The following is a 17,636-nucleotide window of genomic DNA, read 5'->3' as shown; positions in this document are numbered from 1 at the left end:
GTGACGGAATGGGAAAACACATTGTAAAGGGTAAATAAATGTACAAGTTATTTGACCCAGTAGCTCTCTCTTTTGGCAGAAAGGTTGAAGGGGAAGAAAGAAGGACGAAGGAAAAGGACTGACGAGATTTAGGAAATTAGGAAAGTTCAGAAATGTCTCCCAGAAACCATGGATCAAGGGAGGTGGCATGAGAAGGAAAGACTCATTGTTAGGGACTGTACTGGACAAGATCTGTAAACCTGAGATCTTAAAGGCGGAAGGCATATTAATAAGCAAGGCAGCGATAACTGACAAAAATTTCGTGCTAGAGTTAATAAGAGTAGAAAGCTAAGTGCCTTATATGTGGTAGAGGTGGGGTCAGGGAAAAATAGACAAGTCAGAAAATAAAATATATACAAATCTAAAATACAGAGAAGAAAGGAATAGTTAGTGAGAAAAAAATGTTGAGTACAATCTTTAATGATCTACCACCTTCCCCTTCTTGTTGATGTTTGTGTCCCCTTATCCTCACAACATGCAGATCTATTTGTACCTGGAATCTGAGTGACCTAGCTCCTAGTTCCAAAGCTAATGCAATCCATTCTTCTATTCTCCCTAAGGAAACACAAGTTCCAAATGCTATGTATAGTTGGGTGTGCCACATGGTCGTGCCCTATGGTAGCTGGCTCCAAGATTGTACAGAATAAGGCACACACGAGGCACAATATCAGCAATTTTGGTCACACCCACATCTTCAAAGGTGTACCACGGAAATTCACCATCAGCCCCACCACCACTACCACCAGAGAAACTGCTGCGAGCAAACAAACCATTGATGAGAGAGATTACCGTTGACTACTGCAGATTGTAACAGCAGATAGATGAGCATTAGCAGACAAACACTTGCCAGTAGAATGCTGGACAATAACTGCTGAGTAAATAAACCATCCAGAACTACTACTTACAATAGATACATGTCAAAAGGCACTAATTAGCATGAGTGCATAAACAATGCTACTGAATGCTCAGAGCATGGGAAATGTTTGCCTACTAGGCTGATTAACTGCAGTGTGGACTGGCACAAACCTATGATAGGGCATGAGGAGATTAAGAACCAAATGAGGCAATGCGTTCTACTTGGCAACAAGGCTCTTTTCAGGTAGATGTGGTAATCTCACAAGTGAGTGAATGTCTATGTAGAATAAAATGGGCCTCATCTTATGTCTACCATGTTTTGCACTGTTAATGGTACAGGAAACTACTGCACAATCATGAGCATCCATTTGTTCACTTACAGCACCCAAAAAGTAATATACTTTCAACAGTCTATACACCAATCCACTGCTTTCAAATTGTGTCAGAATGACTGACGGAAAATTATAGACATGAGAGTATTCATCTGGCTCACAAGGACATATAAACTCAATCTTACTGAATACGTCTCTCAGTGAAATGTGCACACCTTAGGTCCAGGTCCAACTGGCCTCAATGAACTGGGGATTCTTGGATGACAATGTAACCCCAATATCTCATGATGTCCATGCTATGATGCACCACCACTGTCATCAAAGTGAACAGATGGCAACACAATACTAGGTAGATGTGCCTAATTCAATTGCTTGTACATGTGTGATTAACATTACCTTAATATTTATGCTCCCAAGCATAAAATCATGTGTATCTGCATTACTACTGTGATAGTGTTTCCTACGACAGTGTAATTTTATTTGCAAGATAAATTCTAAAAATATGTCTGGTTAGATGTAAGAGACAGCCTGGAGGTCTTAACCAGCTGAACTAATGCATTACAGAGAGAGACGGAAACAACAAATATGAATAAATAATAAATTCCATATTTATGCATGTTCAGATGAAATTATGTAACTAAGGCCATACATAAACCTTAGGAAATAATAAGAAAAATATGATTTCCATTTTATAATACAGCCTCAGAATCACTGATATGTTCACTGTGGTATTCATTTATATTATTGAACTAATTAAAAGCAAAAGAGAAAGAAAAACAGAAATAAATATGAACCTTTCTTAACTTTCTTGTGCTGCAGTTCATCATCATTTTTTCTTTTAGCTGTATCAGAAAACTTCTCTTCACAGAGTCTGGCCATTGCTTGCTCCACACTCCAGTTGCTGCGTGCAAGGGCATCTTGTAATTCCTGTAGACAAGTGATCACAATTCACATTTTTTGATGTGTTACCAAATACCAATGGATTGCATACATATTGCCCAACCTCAGAATGTTTGGAAATTAATTTTTAAGCAACCAATTATGACAAAATTCTTTGTGGAGTTAATAAGTAACTCAAAGAAAAATTGACATATGGGGAAAAAAAAACATGCAAAGTACAAAATAAGGGCTTCAAAGGTCTTGATTTAGAGCTACATTAATTCAAATACAAGAGCTGTATGTAAAGCGGAGATTGACACGCTGGAGAACATGGAAAAATTCTGAATTCAGAAAAAAAAACAGCTACTTGTAATACGTCGTCTTCATTTCATACCATCGAAGACAGAATATCATCTTTTCAGTGTAACCGTAAATTTGCTGCATTTGAGCATATGTAGCACACAAATACTCAAATGTTGCCGCTGCTATCACAACAAAGGATTAATTGATGATGATGGATTACACCTGAATCAGAATAACAATATGACTGACAGCTAACTGTATACAAGACACCTACCATAGGAAAACTCAATCAGAGAATGAGATTGGTCATGTCTTATATTCTCAATCATTTTTTTCATGTGGGGTACCACAGTTTTATATTTGTTGAAAGTCACTGTAATGGTTCAACCTCGGTTCGCATTACTGGCCAATTTTGCCCTTACAAGCCATTCTCAGGTGCTACAGTTGTATAAAGTCAGATATATACGACATGTTCACACCTATAATAACCATCAACTGGGGTGATTTTGGACACTGGAGGGTGGGGGGAGGAGGGTTTCAGACAGTATGGTTTATTTTCTCTTCCCTGCTGCAGCAATGAATTGGCGCTCATTTTCACTTCCACACACCAGTTATTTTGAGTTATTTACCGTTTTATGTTCCACAACTTTTCTTTTGGCTCGATTGTTTACCTAGGTAAATATCTGGTGGAGAGTCTCACTGTTGAAAGTGGAAACTACCTATTGTTGCAACTGGTGAGATAGTATTATAACTGCAATGGTCAACAAGCCCTGTAGCGTATGGCATTTAGACAATTCCTGTAGAAGTTTGTCCAGTTTTTCGTGTACAGTTATAACATGACGAGAGTTTTTATAAAATTGAGGACTATTTGGGGACATTTCAGATAATGTTGAGAAGGTATTACAGTATGGTAATCTTAGAGAAAAATGTGTGGTTTGTATCGAATATCTAGATCGATCCTACAAAATAAAGAATGGGAAATAAATCCAAAAACAATTGGGAGTACAACCAGTATGAAACCAGGAATAAGAAGGAATGTCAAGGTATCTTGAGGGCTGTACATTGGAGATTTACTTTCACTAAATTGGGTATTAGATATTTAGTGAAAGGCTACCTTGACAAATCTGGCCGAAAAGAAGAAATTTTCTAACAATTTACCAAGAGGAGAATGAGAGGACAAGCAGTAGTAAACAGGAGCAAGAAGAAATGTTGAAGCAAGGTGTCATAATAAAAACTGACCTTTAATACATAAAATTCATTACCGTATTCAACAGACAATAACATGCTTTTTTTAAAAAAAAAAAAAAAAAAAAAAAAAAAAAAAAAAAAAATTGGCTCCAAATTCCAGTGCATCTTATATTCGAAGTTGATATATAAATGTTCAGTGTTTGACTTAAAATACCTGCTAGTCTTAAAGATGGCCACATATTCAATGCCGCGGGAAACCTATCTCTATCTAGCATCACTGGCTTGAATTGGCAGCTGCAGTGCACTGACACAACAAACATGATGCGCAGATTCACAAGCTTTCCCTCCCACCCCACCATCACACTGTCAAGCCTATGTTGCATCATGGCGGTCTATGGTGCCAGTGAATTTGAATTGATTTGTTATTGATAACAGCAGAATATTTTTGTTAGTAGCTAGTTTTGTAATGGAAAAAAGGTATTCATGTGATGTATGTTAAAAACAGAAAACGATGAAAATGAACATGAGGAGGAGGAAAAAGAAGGTGTTAAGTCACTAAAATCAAATAGGAAGAACGTAGAATTAAAAAAAAAAAATCAATTTTTGTCTGAATTCCTCCCACATACTTTGTAATTTCGGGCAGAGATTTAAAAGCGTGTGTCTGAAATCATCCCAATCAATGGTGTGATATGAGACACATTATTTCTAAGACTGAAATACGTGTGACGCCATGAATTACAATAGTAACAAACATTAACATCGTCAACAATACTGCACAATGATAAGGGATTGATAATTATAACCTCTCATCAAATTAGTAAGAATGTTGATTGGCTTCAACACTTACAACTTAGTGTGTAAACAGTGCAACTTGTGATTTTCTTATCGTCTCAGGATACAATTGTTCACACCAAACATAGGGCAGTGTTGAGTGTCTCCCCTAGGCCTGCTTGCATATTCAGGGTGTATACGCGGACAAGGGAAAAAAATTCCCGGTTTTTTCCCAGATTTCTCGGTTAAAAATACATTTTCTCCTGGTGGGAAAAACACTTTTCCTGTGTAGTGGCAGTATACTTTCCATCGAAACTGTAAAAGTTATCAATCCTCTGAATGGCTATGGTTTTATACACCGGCATAGAACTTCTCGGCACTTTAGCATATATAACTCAGAGGGAAAAAACAGACGTTTTGGAAAGATCTTTGATGTGCAGCAACATGTATGCTGTATATTTTCATATTGCAAAAGTATAAATGCGAATTCCACAAAACACCGCATGTTACTTACTGAAGCATTGAAATCGAGATTGCTATCGCTTTTGTAAGCCAGTCACAGCTCACGCCACGACATCTCGCCAGCGGATGACAGCAGATATTCAGAGTATACGACATGTGATGTAGTCAGCCAATAGCAACATCACTGTTAAGTAGCGCGAACACACAAATAGGAAAAGTTAATGGTTTAAATTAATATATATAGTGTTGCTACAGGAAAAGCAAAGCTTTCACATATGATATTGGTCTCTAAGATTTGTGAGGACGTACAATCACTGGCTCACCCCCTAATAATATTGCTACCCTACTGCAGCGAGAACAAATGTATCTTTTCCATATAAGTTCTCTGAAGTACGAACTCTATGCTACATGCATTGTGTATACACTGCGAGAATAAAAGTATTCATAGGAAGTGACGGGAGTGCAAGTGATTATCATCGTAATCAGCACGCTCGCTCCCCACTACCTATAGATTAATAAGCTGCAAGAGAAGCTAAGCTTTCACATATAATGCTGATCTTTTTTGTGCGTGTTACACTTAAGATACATCACACAAATGTGCCAGTAAAATGTTTAATAACGACATAAATGTCTGATGATCTGGGCTCGAAATTCTTCTAAATGGCTCGTCCAAAAATGTTGATTTTTAAATCAGAGTCAACCGCTCTGTGATTTCAGAAATTCATCGTATATTCTCGCATATTATTCATCTTGCGTAAAAGGAAATTTACTTTGAAAAGTAAAGCCTAGTTTACACGACAACACTAGGTTGTAGGCAACTGCGCTACCGGCCACTGCGCATGCACGCCGCGCGTTTGCCCAACTCGTTGGTGAAATTAGACCATAGAACTAAACACTTTCGGCGTGTTGATACTTTGGCAACACTAGTTGCATGAGTTTTGAGGTTACGTATGTTCATAGAGTGCGGAAAACAAATATGAAGTGAGGAAGGGAGAATAATGTTCGCTTTTTGGATATCTTTGTATAGGTGTCTGTGGGATTTCAGTGATGTTGATAACAAAAATATAAGCAACATATTGCTGCTCCTGAAACCGTCATGTGTGATCAGAATACAGATGGTTTACAATATCTGAGCTGCAGGGCAAATTTGATTGAAAATGGAGCACATATGCAACTTAATTAAGAGAAATACAATTCTGGCTGCAGAAATGCTCTCGTCTACAAGGCTAAAATCCCATCGTTCGAGTTGGATGATTCTTTTTTAAGGAACATTGTTGACAGGGTTAGGTTGTTTTGAGGGAGGAGACCAGCCAGTGAGGCCATCGGTCTCATCGGATTAGGGAAGGAAGTTGGTCGTGCCCTTTCAAAGGAACCACCCCGGCATTTGCCTGGAGCGATTTAGGGAAATCACAGAAAACCTAAATCAGGATGGCCGGACGCGGGATTGAACCTTCGTCCTCCCGAATGCGAGTCCAATGTACTAACCACTGCGCCACCTTTCTCGGTTTATTGACGGGAGGGAATGCTACACAAGTCAAGAAGCTGCATGCTTTATTCAATATTCATCTATTCAAAACGTCGTACCATGCTCCCCATTCACATATGTTTGAATTTAGAAATATTTCCACTACAGATCTATCTTCAAGACAGTAGTTTGCAAACCATTCTGTTCTTAATGCGGCCTGCTTCGAATAATTATTGCTGTTAATGTAAATAATTATTACTGATATGTTAATAATTATTGGTGTTAATGAAAAAGAGTCATCACCAACTAAAACTACATCTTCTAGCATGCCAAGTATTCTCGATTGTAATGCATGCAATGTGATATGTAATTTCAGTTCTGGCGACAGTGCTTCATGCATTACAGTGTCTTTTCCTTATCTCATAATTAACTCTATTTAGAAGAAACGTGAATAGTTCTGGTAACATTCTAAGATAATTAAAAGAACTTCGTGGGTCATCCATTATAAATTATTTCAGCAAGGTTGCTGAGCAACCTAGATGATGTCTTCTTTCCATCCAGCCACGAATAGAAACATATTTCTTATTTTTGTTAATGCAGCGATTCCACGCAACAAGCTTTTAACTCCATCACAACTTGTGTGACGTGCAGCTGCCAAAACTTTCATTTCAGACAAAACTCAGGAACCCACAAAACGATGAAGCTGAAGTGTATGCTGGTGTCGCCGTGTCTACAGTCATATATGAAACCACTTGCGTGCAACTCGTTCCATGCAACGAGTGGCGCAACACAATGTCGTCATGTAAACTATGCTTAACGCTTCTCCAACCACAATTCGCAATATTTTCCCGCGACTTGTTAGAAATATGTTCATTTCAGTAGTTGCCAGAGAGTGCTAGAAAACAGGCATCACCATGCTTGTGCAGCTACGACGACGCAGGAAGCCCCTATGTTCGTAAGTGTAAACATTATAAAATCTTACATTATGCCATAAAAGAAACAAGACATCAGAGGATACTCCAAGAGCATTGGAATGTCGTGAACCATACTAAAATGCATAATTCGGCTTATAGTGCACATTTGCATGTTCAGATTCCCAACGAAGTAGGCCTCGACCTGATATTATGCTCTTCAGTGTGGTTTTCGGGATGTAAATTTTCTTGGAGTTCAAATAGCTCTAAGCACTATGGGACGTAACATCTGAGGCCATCAGTCCCCTACACTTGGAAACTATTTAAACCTAACTAACCTAAGGACATCACACACATCCATGCCCATGTAAAGATTCGAACCTGTGACCCCAGCGGTCGCGCGGTTCCAGACTGAAGCGTCTAGAAAACGCTCGGCCACACCGGCCGGCTTTTCTTGGAGTACCAGTACTGTATTATCTCATGTTTGGTTCTTCACTATGGCATAATGTCATACGTGCTAGAAGATGAAAACGTGCCCTTGAAATACAGCGAACAGTTGAAACTAGCCAACAGCGTGGAATTAAACACTTTCAAATAAATTGACTGCCTCAGTGGAAAAGATTAATAAAAGGCAAATTTGTTTAACTAACCAACAAAAATAATTTCATTGTTCTGCTTGGCTGCCAGAAAGGTGGAAGTAAAATAAGATCTGAAACTAATAACATTTTAGCCCTTCCATAATTATGTGAATGTATTTTAATTCTCTTGATAGCTCCCGGCCACAGAAATCCATTTTGTATTCATTTAACGTGAGAGCAGTAAACGAAGAGGAAACAGCAAAATCACTAAACGTGAACACGGATGACGTGGAGACTACCCACCTCCCCAGTAGAACTCAGACTGCTCCGCGCATCTACCTCGGATCTACAGTATTTCCAACCCCCCCTCCCCGAACGTTTGGGATCGGACGCTAAAAATTTTAAAAATCGACTTTTCGAAAAAACATTAATTTTTTAGCACAAATCTTTCTGAACAGTCTGGCACATAAAACATATATGTTCGAGGAAATGTAAGATATGTTATTTGGTGTTCAGTGTGCCAAGTACAGTGCCACACCTCTTCACAGGGCATTCTTCTATCGCACGTCACTGCATTTCGCTCTGTGGAATTCCAAGGTGTATATTTTGTAATGGATACCATCAAACTATAATCACGAAAGTGGAAATTATAATGTCCTGTGGTGCCTCTCCTGCTACCAGTCGGCCGGATTGACATCCCGCCGCTCTTTTTCCAAAAACCTCGCAATTGACACTGGATGGGATTATTTGTAACCAGGAGAACAAGAACTCTCCAGAAAATCTGCACTCTTTACTTCCTATTAGCTAATAACTTGCTGTTTTGTGTGACATAAAATGAAATGTAGGATATATACAACAATAAAGACAAGGGACAAGCAAGACAGTACACATTTCTTTAATCCTTAGGTCCTAGCATTTCTTTTCTCTCTAATCTTGCTGCAGTTTTACATGGCGTGCTTACCTTTCTGCGACAGACTCTATTACCTCATCAGCGTACATCAAACATTATGCTACACGAAAAATCGAAATGTAATTGTCTAATACTGAAAAAACTTTACAGTTAGTACCCAAGACTGGTGTGATTTCTCGATCTGATTAGCCTATTTTGTCACTGTTTGCTGAGGTAAATTAAGGCCAGGTGGACGGCGAGAACCAAGGACATGTTTTTGTACCAGTTCCCACCTGAGGAGTTCTGAGAAACTGATGTCTGGGGGAATAATCTAGAAAGCGTGTGTTGTGAAACAGGCGCCGAGGTCACGAATGTCACATTCTAGAGCATGTTCTGCAACAGGATATTGCGGGCTTTCAGTATACACTCTCTGCCTGTAATTGATTATCTGGAGGTAGTCATGCCAATGAAGAAGGCTGAACAGTGTTTACATAACAGTTGGTATATGACGTGTCGATCAGCAGGTCAGGACGAGATGAACTCATGGTGAGGCTGAACTGCTAAAATTGCTGGAATCTCTGAATATCTTCTACCAATTAAATTCCATATGGTCCTATTCCGAATGCCATGCCACTTTCCTTGATGTTGATCTTGTCCTCACCAAAGGCCACCTACACACTTCCGTACGCATTAAACATACCAACAAACAACAGTACTTACATTTTGATAGTTGCCATCCTTTCCATGTCAAACATTCCCTCCCATACAGCATTGGAATCCAAGGCAAAGGTATTTGTTCGGATGCAAACTCTTTACAGCAAAACACCGCATTCACACCTCAGCCTTCACTGCATGTAGTTACTCCACCAGCCTAGTTAAAAAGCAGGTTTCTCAGGCCATCACAGCCAATCCTGGTACTGCTGATCCCTCCAAAAAACAGCCTCGGAGCACACCATTGGTGACTCAGTATTATCCTGGTTTGGAATGTGTTAATCAGCTACTTTGACAGGGCCATGACTTCCTAAAATCGTGCTCTGAAATGAGATCCATTCTGTCTGAAATTTTTCCCACCACACCTTGAACAGCTTTCTGTCACCCTCCCAGTGTCCGCAATATTCTCGAGAGACCCTATGCTCCTTCCGCACCCATCTCCCTACCCTATGGCTCCTAATGCACCCTCGTACCACCACCTATAATAACCCTGTAACTGGCAAAATATATACTATCAAAGGGAGAGCCACCTGCGAAACAACACGTTTTCAAATCTCGTCCGATTCAGTCCCCAATAATCAGTCTTTCCTTCTCATCCTGTATGGTAAGCTTACCCTGAGCCATGGTTCGGGTTGACTTTCCCAAAATCTAGCCTTTTCCTAGACCTCTCTAGTCCTTTTCCTTCACCCTTCTTCCTTCCCCTTCAACCCTTCCACCTGAGGAAGGAGCCACTGGCTCCGAAAGCTTGCCCATTACAACCGTCTTTTATATGAGCGTTCTGCTTTTATGTATTCAGCTAAATAATTCTGTCAATAATTGACTGTTTTCATTGTTATATTTTCATAATATTACTGTTATTTACCCACATGTGCCTTCAAAACAATATTTTCCACACCTTCCTCCCCCTCTGTGTTCCCACCTTTTCCTCCATCACTATGTCCACCTCACCCTTCCCATTTTCTCTTTATCACCACCTCCTCCCCCATCTATCTATGTCCTTCCCTCTATCCACGTCCTTCCCCATCACTCTCTGTACATCTCCTCCTCCCTATCTCTCTGTTCACATCACATCACATCACATCACATCACCTCACCTCACCTCACCTCACCTCACCTCACCACTCTCTCTCTTCAACTCCTATGCCTGATCTCCGCCCCCATCTTCTATGCCCCTACTCTTCCTCCACACTCTCAATTTGCTTCCTCCTCTCTCTGTCTACCCTCCTCCTCCCTTCTCTATCCATGCCCTCCTGCCTCCTCCTCTCTCTCTCTCTGAATATCCCCTCCATGCATGCTCTTACTGCTCCAACACAACATGCCTGTGATGCAGGGCAGCCTATATGCAAGAAGCAGGAAAAAATTATTTTTACCATTATCTCCGCTGCTATTGGAGACTGGTTATAAATCCAACAACGCTGATATTCCTGAGGCCTTGTGTTCATGTGCGAAATTTGGCTGAAATCAATCCCAGACATACATACCTAAACTCTGCTATATCTGTTGTACGTCTCCTCCTCTTCTCTCTGGCCCTCACCTCCCTATCTGCTCATCTGCTTCTCCCACCCACCTCTCAAGCTCATCTCCTCTTCCCTCCCCTCTTTCTGTCCATCTCCTTCACCCCTCTCTCTGTCCATTTCCTTCTTCCCCTCTCTGTATACCCCGTTCTTCCCCCCCCCCCCCCCTCCCTACCTTTCCCTTCCTGCCCTCCTCCCTCCTTATCCATTACCTTCACCCCTCTCTCTGTCCATTTCCTTCTTCCCCTCTCTGTATACCGCGTTCTTCCCCCCCCCCCCCCTCCCTACCTTTCCCTTCCTGCCCTCCTCCCTCCTTATCCATTCCCTCCTGCCCCCCCCCCCTCCGTCTCCATCTCCTCCTCTACCCACCTTACCGTCCCCCAGGTGTACCCCATCTGCACATGTAGCCCCTGCGAAAGAGGTTGATAAATCAAGCTGGTACTACTTCAACATGCCTGTAATGCAGCACCGTCTATCTCTCAGGGCCTTGGAGGCACTCTTTTTCCCATGACGAGTAGGCAGCCTTGTAAAGCAGCTGATAAAGCAGGCCAATACAACAACACAGCATGCTTGTTGTGTGAGGCAGCCTACAGGTCGGGGGGGGGGGGGGGGGTGATCAACATTTCTTGCCCCTGATGTGTAGGCTGCCCTGAAAAGCAGGTAGATAATATTCCCACATAACGCATTTGTCATGCAGGCCAACCAATACAGCAGGGACGTAAAAACATGCCTGTCTGTACCTCCACAAATACTGGAGCTAATGTGTTGTAAACCTAGTTATGTTGGTCCTCTCAGGGCAAGGAGTTTGTGTGTCAGATCTGGCCCACTGCACTCCAGGGAATTGGACGTAGCTCTTATATATGCACGCACGCACACGCACACGCACACGCACACACACACACACACACACACACACACACACACATTCTCTCTCTCTCTCTCTCTCTCTCTCTCTCTCTCTCTCTCTCTCTCTCTCTCTCTCTCTCTGTTTTGCATATTACATATATACTAGCCTCTTCGCCATCGCTTTACCTGTGTGCATGCACATCATGCATAATGCACAAATCTCTTAGCCATCTCCTCCTCTACCCTCTCTGCTATCACCTCCTTACCTCCCTAATTTGTCCGTCTCCTCCTCCCACATCTCAGCCCATCTAATCTCTCCTCCCCTCTTGTCTCTCCCCTCCCCCTACCACTATCCATCTCTTCCTCTCCCCCTTCTCTCTCTTTCCCTCTCTGTGCATCTCCTCCACCCCCTCTCTCTATGTCCATTTCCTCCTCTCCCACCATTTCCGTGCATCCACTCCCACTCCTCCTCTACCTACCCATCCCCTCCTGCCCCCCCTCTTCCCCTAACTATTCCCTTCTCCATCTCCTCCTCTATTCATCTCAACCTTCCCCCTGCAAAAGATGTCAATAAAGCAGGCTGGTACAACAACAACAACAACAACATGCCTGTTCTGCTGGCAGCTTTCAAGTCAGGGGCTGGAAAATCATTTCTTGCCCCTGACTTGTAGGCTGCATTGCAAAGCAGAATGATCAGGCAGGTGATACTCTCCCCACAGAATATTCCTGTCATGCAGAGCAGCCTATATGTCATGGGGAGGACAAAAGTAAGTCTTTACCTGTATCTATGCTCCTATCTGAACTAGGTGGTTGTAAACCCCCACAGTGCTGATACTCTTGAGGCCTCCTGTTCCTGCGCCAAATTTGGTTGATTTTGATCCGCAGATTTGGGAGGAGATTCCAGACGTACACCCACACATACACTCTGCAGATTTTACACACACACACACACACACACACACACACACACACACACACTTCAACACAAATATCTCTGGAGCAACAACAGAAGTGAAAAACAACTTTCACAGGTATGAGTGTACAGCACGGGCTCATATAAGGATATACTATGCAACATTCTAAAATGTATGCATATACTAGTTTCAACAGAAACTTTTTTCTAATGGACATCCCATATTATTTCTTATGCAATCAATAATATGAAAAAATGGTGTTGGCTATATCACAATACGTCAATTACATCCAGAGAAATTGTAAAGCAAAGTTGACAATTGAAATAAACTAAATGCACTGCAGCTGGATGTTCTGAGATGCAAGTGTGAACTCCATGTTGCCTGTAATTGTGATGTGATTGATTTACTACAAAGCAACAAATGCTGTACTTATTGCTATTTACACTGTTATAACTGAACTGGAAACAATACAGATGTCTGTTGAAACCTAATGAAAAGTGTTTACTCATTTGTGATTTGTTGATCTTTACTACAGTACTAGAATGGGTATAACTGTAACTAAATATTGAGTATCCCAGGGTAAACATAATTAACGACGGACCAAGGATATAACAGAGGAGTAAAGACTATTTGTAGGTACTTTTACATTAATTACATAGCGTACATGACATGTACAGCATGAGTCACTGAACATTTTAATGACTACATTACAACTGAACTTTAGCACAGGCTGAAATGATTACATAAACATACAATAGTATCCACAAAATGAACATACGTTTCTCAGATACACACAGAATGTATGCCAGTGTGTAATCACATTTCTCTTGGTAGAAACACCACAATGTACATCCGAAGAGATCGCAATTTACATGGCAACACCACTGTGAATGCTTCAGCACTGATGGACTTATACTGCTTTCAGTGTTTCTGGTGTTACTGCAGCACAAGCACCAGTAATAGGGGCTTTCGTGTTGTCCATTGTTGTTGGAATCTGCTTATACACCAGATTTTTCACATGTCTGCAGACAAATAAGTCTATGAAAGTGAGAGCCAGCTGTAAATCTCTAAACAGCACTGCCCCATCCTACCCATCGATTTGGGAATTGTTGGTGTAGTGCATTTCTTGCCTCCTTGGCATTATGCGCAGAGCATCCATCACGTTGGATCACATTATGTGACTCACATGAAGGGATGGGTCTTCCATCAGACCACATAGGATACATCACAAGAACCACATATACTGTTGCCCATTAATAGTGTCATCAATGAAATATGGACCAATGATGTGTTGTCCTGTAATACCATATCATACACTGACATGCCACTGACATCAGTGTTCTACCTGACAAAACCAATGTGTGTTTTCCAGTGACCAGTAGTGCATATTATGTAAGTTAACGTTTACATGGTTTGTAAACTTGGCTTCATCAGTAAACAGTATATTATGCATAATGTTATAGCCTTGCTGCATAACCCACTGGCAGTATTCCAGGCAAACACAAGGGGTGATCCCTGTGGTTAATGTGTCAAGGCAGACAGGTATTTTAGTTTAAAGCCAGACAAACAACAATCAAGATAAACAGAACAAAAGAAACTTCATGTACAGTAAATAGGAGCAAAGCTAAGGGCAGTATCAACTTACTTTATCAAAATATCAGGGGAATAAAAAATAAAGTAGATGAGCTATTAGTGTGTTTAGATGATCTCAAAAATAAAAATGAGACTGATGTACTCTGTCTGAACACCATGTAACTGTGGGGATGGATAGTGTCAGTATAAATGGGTGTAATTTAGCATCTTACACTTGTAGATCTAGGATGGATAAAGGAGGAGTTGCCATTTTCATAAAACAAGGGTATAAAGACAAAACTGTAGAAGTAAGCAAATTTTGTGTTGATCAACACTTTGAGGTTTGTGCATGTGAACTTCAGCTGGATAATGTAGTATTGATATTAGCAACAGTGTACAGGTCCCCATTAGGAGACTGGGAGCTATTCATAAAAGAAGTTTGACTCCCTATTATGCTGTCTATCAGACAAAAAGAAAAAGTTATTAATCTGTGGTGATTTCAATGTAAGCTTTCTAAGTAATTCTTATAAGAAAAGTGAATTAGAAGTGTTATTAATGACATATAACTCAGAATCAGTGATAAATTTCCTTACACGTATAGCTCAAGACAGTAGCACTCTAATAGATAATGTATTTGTACAGAAAGAGGATGTAAAACAAACACCTGCTTTCCCTGTGGTATATGGATTGTCAGACCATGATGCACAACTGATTAATGTACAAAACCTAACAGGGTATGTAGTTCAGAAACCATTAAGTAAAAGTTTGAGGGTGCTCAACCCGGTATCTATAGAGCACTTCAGAAAAAGTTTAAGAAATGTTAATTGGAGAGATGTATAAAATGAGCCAAATGCTAATGATAAATGCAACATATTTCTTGATAAATTCATATTCCTTTTTCAACATTGTCCCCCAAAGTAAATCACTAAATGTAACACTACACATTTTTCAAAGAAACCTTGCGCTACTACTGGTATTAAAGTGTCTTCAGAAAGAAAAAGAAAACTGTATGAGACAGCAAGAACTAGTTTTACACTATAAAAATTATTGTAACACACTGAGAAAAGTTGTAAGGAAATCAAGAAATATGTATGTTAGAGAAGAAATTAACAACTCTGGCATTAAAATTAAATCAATACATAATGTTGTTAGAAAGGAGACAGGAAAAGTAACCACTGGGATAGATAGTATTACTATTGAAGAGAATGAGACCATCCTAACCAACAGTACACAAGTAGCTAATGTATTTAACAACCATTTCTTAAGCGTAAGAGAAAAAAGAAAAAGCATGGCAGTGTATGGAACAGTCAGTTTTGAAATATTTTAGTCAGATTAAGTTTCACCTAACAACCTCTTGTGAAATAAGTAAAATTATTAAATCTTTGAAAAATAAATATTCTGTTGGAGTAGATGACATTTCTAATAAGATATTAAAACAATGTGGAGCAATTACAGCTGATGTTCTAAGTCACATGTGTAATGCATCACTAACTCAAGGCATTTTCCCAGACAGGTTAAAATATACCATTGTCAGGCCTCTCTACAAAAAGGGGGATACCACAGATGTCAACAATTATCGGCCAGTATCCTTGCTTAGAGTGTTTTCAAAAATCTTAGAGAAAATAATGTACTCAAGAGTGGTTAGCCATCTCAACAGTAATGGGATATTTAGTAAATCACAGTTCGGATTTCAAAAATGCTGTTCCACTGAGACAGTAGTATAAAATTTCTGTGTGCACATAATAGAGTCTTTAAATAGTAAAATGTCACCAATAGGAATTTTCCGTACTTGTCCAAAGCATTTGATTGTGTGAACCATGGCATTATGTTACAGAAATTACAATTCTATTGTATAAATGGAATAGCACATCAGTGGTTTAAGTCACAGAACAGGAAACAAAAAGTTTCCTTGCCACTTCATCTAACTGGGGTGAAATTACATTAGGTATTCCACAGGGTTGAATCATGGGTCCCCTCCTGTTCCTGATATATGTGCAAGATCTCCCTTCTTATCTGAAACAAGAAGCTCAATTGACACTGTTTGCTGATGATACAAGCATCATTATTAATCCAGTAAAAGAAACTCCAATTGAAAATGATAGAAATAAGATCTTTGGAAAAGTCATTAATTGGTTTTCTGCAAATGGGCTTGCTCTAAACTTTGAAAAAACACATTACATCCAATTTTCTGCTGCAAAAACTACAGTTCCTTCAATAAATATAACACATCAACAGAAGTCAGTAGACAATACTAAGTTTGTGGGTATACATATAGATGAGAATCTTAATTGCAAAATTCATATTTTGGATCTTCTAAAGCAACTAGGTTCAGCAACTTTTGCAATCAGAATAATTGTCAATTCTGAGGATATAGAAATTAGTAAGCTAACACACTTTGCATACTTGCACTCTCTGATGTCATACGGAATAATATTTGGGGTAACTCAACACTTAGACAAAAAGTATTCACTGCTCAAAAGAAAGTGGTTAGAATAATGTGTGGGGTTCATAGTCGCACGTCCTGTAGGCATCTTTTTTAAAACATTGGGAATTTTTACAACAGCCTCACAGTACAGTTACTCACTAATGAAATTTGTTCTCAATAACATGAGCCAGTTTAAAAACAACAGTGACATTCATCATTCTAATACCAGAAAACTATCTTTTGCACAGAAAGGGGTAAAATACGCTGCCATATAATTTTTGCAAATTACCAGATGAAATAAAATGCTTGACAGACAGCTGTAATAGCTTCAAAAATAAATTGAAATCATATCTCCTTGACAAATCCTTCTATACCATAGATGAATTCTCAAATAGGAATAAATAAATCTATTAGTATAGTATATGCATGTTGTGCCATTTAAGGGACTGGGGTAAATAATAGAAATATTAATCTTTAACACTGTACTGTAATACATATATATTATAAAATCTTGTATCATATGTGCATTTCTTGTGCAACTGACACATTCCACATCACAACAGCTTCAGTACTGAGCAACTGATCAATGGAACAAGCAATCAACTAACTAACTAGTTAACTTGAAAGTCATAGCCTTCAATGTAGCAACATGAGGTACAGGTGGTATTTCTGGCTGTGATGAATACCCAGCATACTTGTTCAAGAAATTCCCACCATTCTCTCCATATCACAAGAAAAGGCATGAGAGTTTATTGCAGTGGCCGGCAGACAGCTACTTCTGCAGCTTCACGTGTTGCTGTTTTACTCCAGATCCATGTTCATAGAGATGTGTCTTGTTGTGTGAGGCCTTCTAACAGTATTTATTAAGGTACAGTGGGTCAGATGTTGTCTACTAGGGTTAACTCTGGGCATGCAATTGTGCTGCTCATGTGCCATTTTTGTGACATTCCCTGAAAATCAGTAATGTTTCAACCATTTCTTC

At 39.8% G+C, this 17,636-nt stretch overlaps 1 protein-coding gene across 3 annotated transcripts in view; it reads right to left on the bottom strand.

The window, feature by feature from the left end:
- LOC124604617 (SWI/SNF-related matrix-associated actin-dependent regulator of chromatin subfamily A containing DEAD/H box 1 homolog) overlaps positions 1-17,636 on the bottom strand; it is a 179,494-nt gene that overhangs the window by 99,528 nt on the left and 62,330 nt on the right. For all 3 annotated transcript variants that reach the window (XM_047136494.1, XM_047136493.1, XM_047136495.1), the window contains exon 4: positions 2,021-2,153. In XM_047136494.1, the coding sequence (XP_046992450.1) occupies positions 2,021-2,153 (133 nt within the window). The remainder of the gene's footprint in view (positions 1-2,020; positions 2,154-17,636) is intronic.

This window comes from Schistocerca americana, chromosome 1 (genome assembly GCF_021461395.2).
Source record: "Schistocerca americana isolate TAMUIC-IGC-003095 chromosome 1, iqSchAmer2.1, whole genome shotgun sequence".
NCBI lineage: Eukaryota > Metazoa > Arthropoda > Insecta > Orthoptera > Acrididae > Schistocerca > Schistocerca americana.
This window is presented reverse-complemented; position numbering and strand designations above follow the sequence as displayed.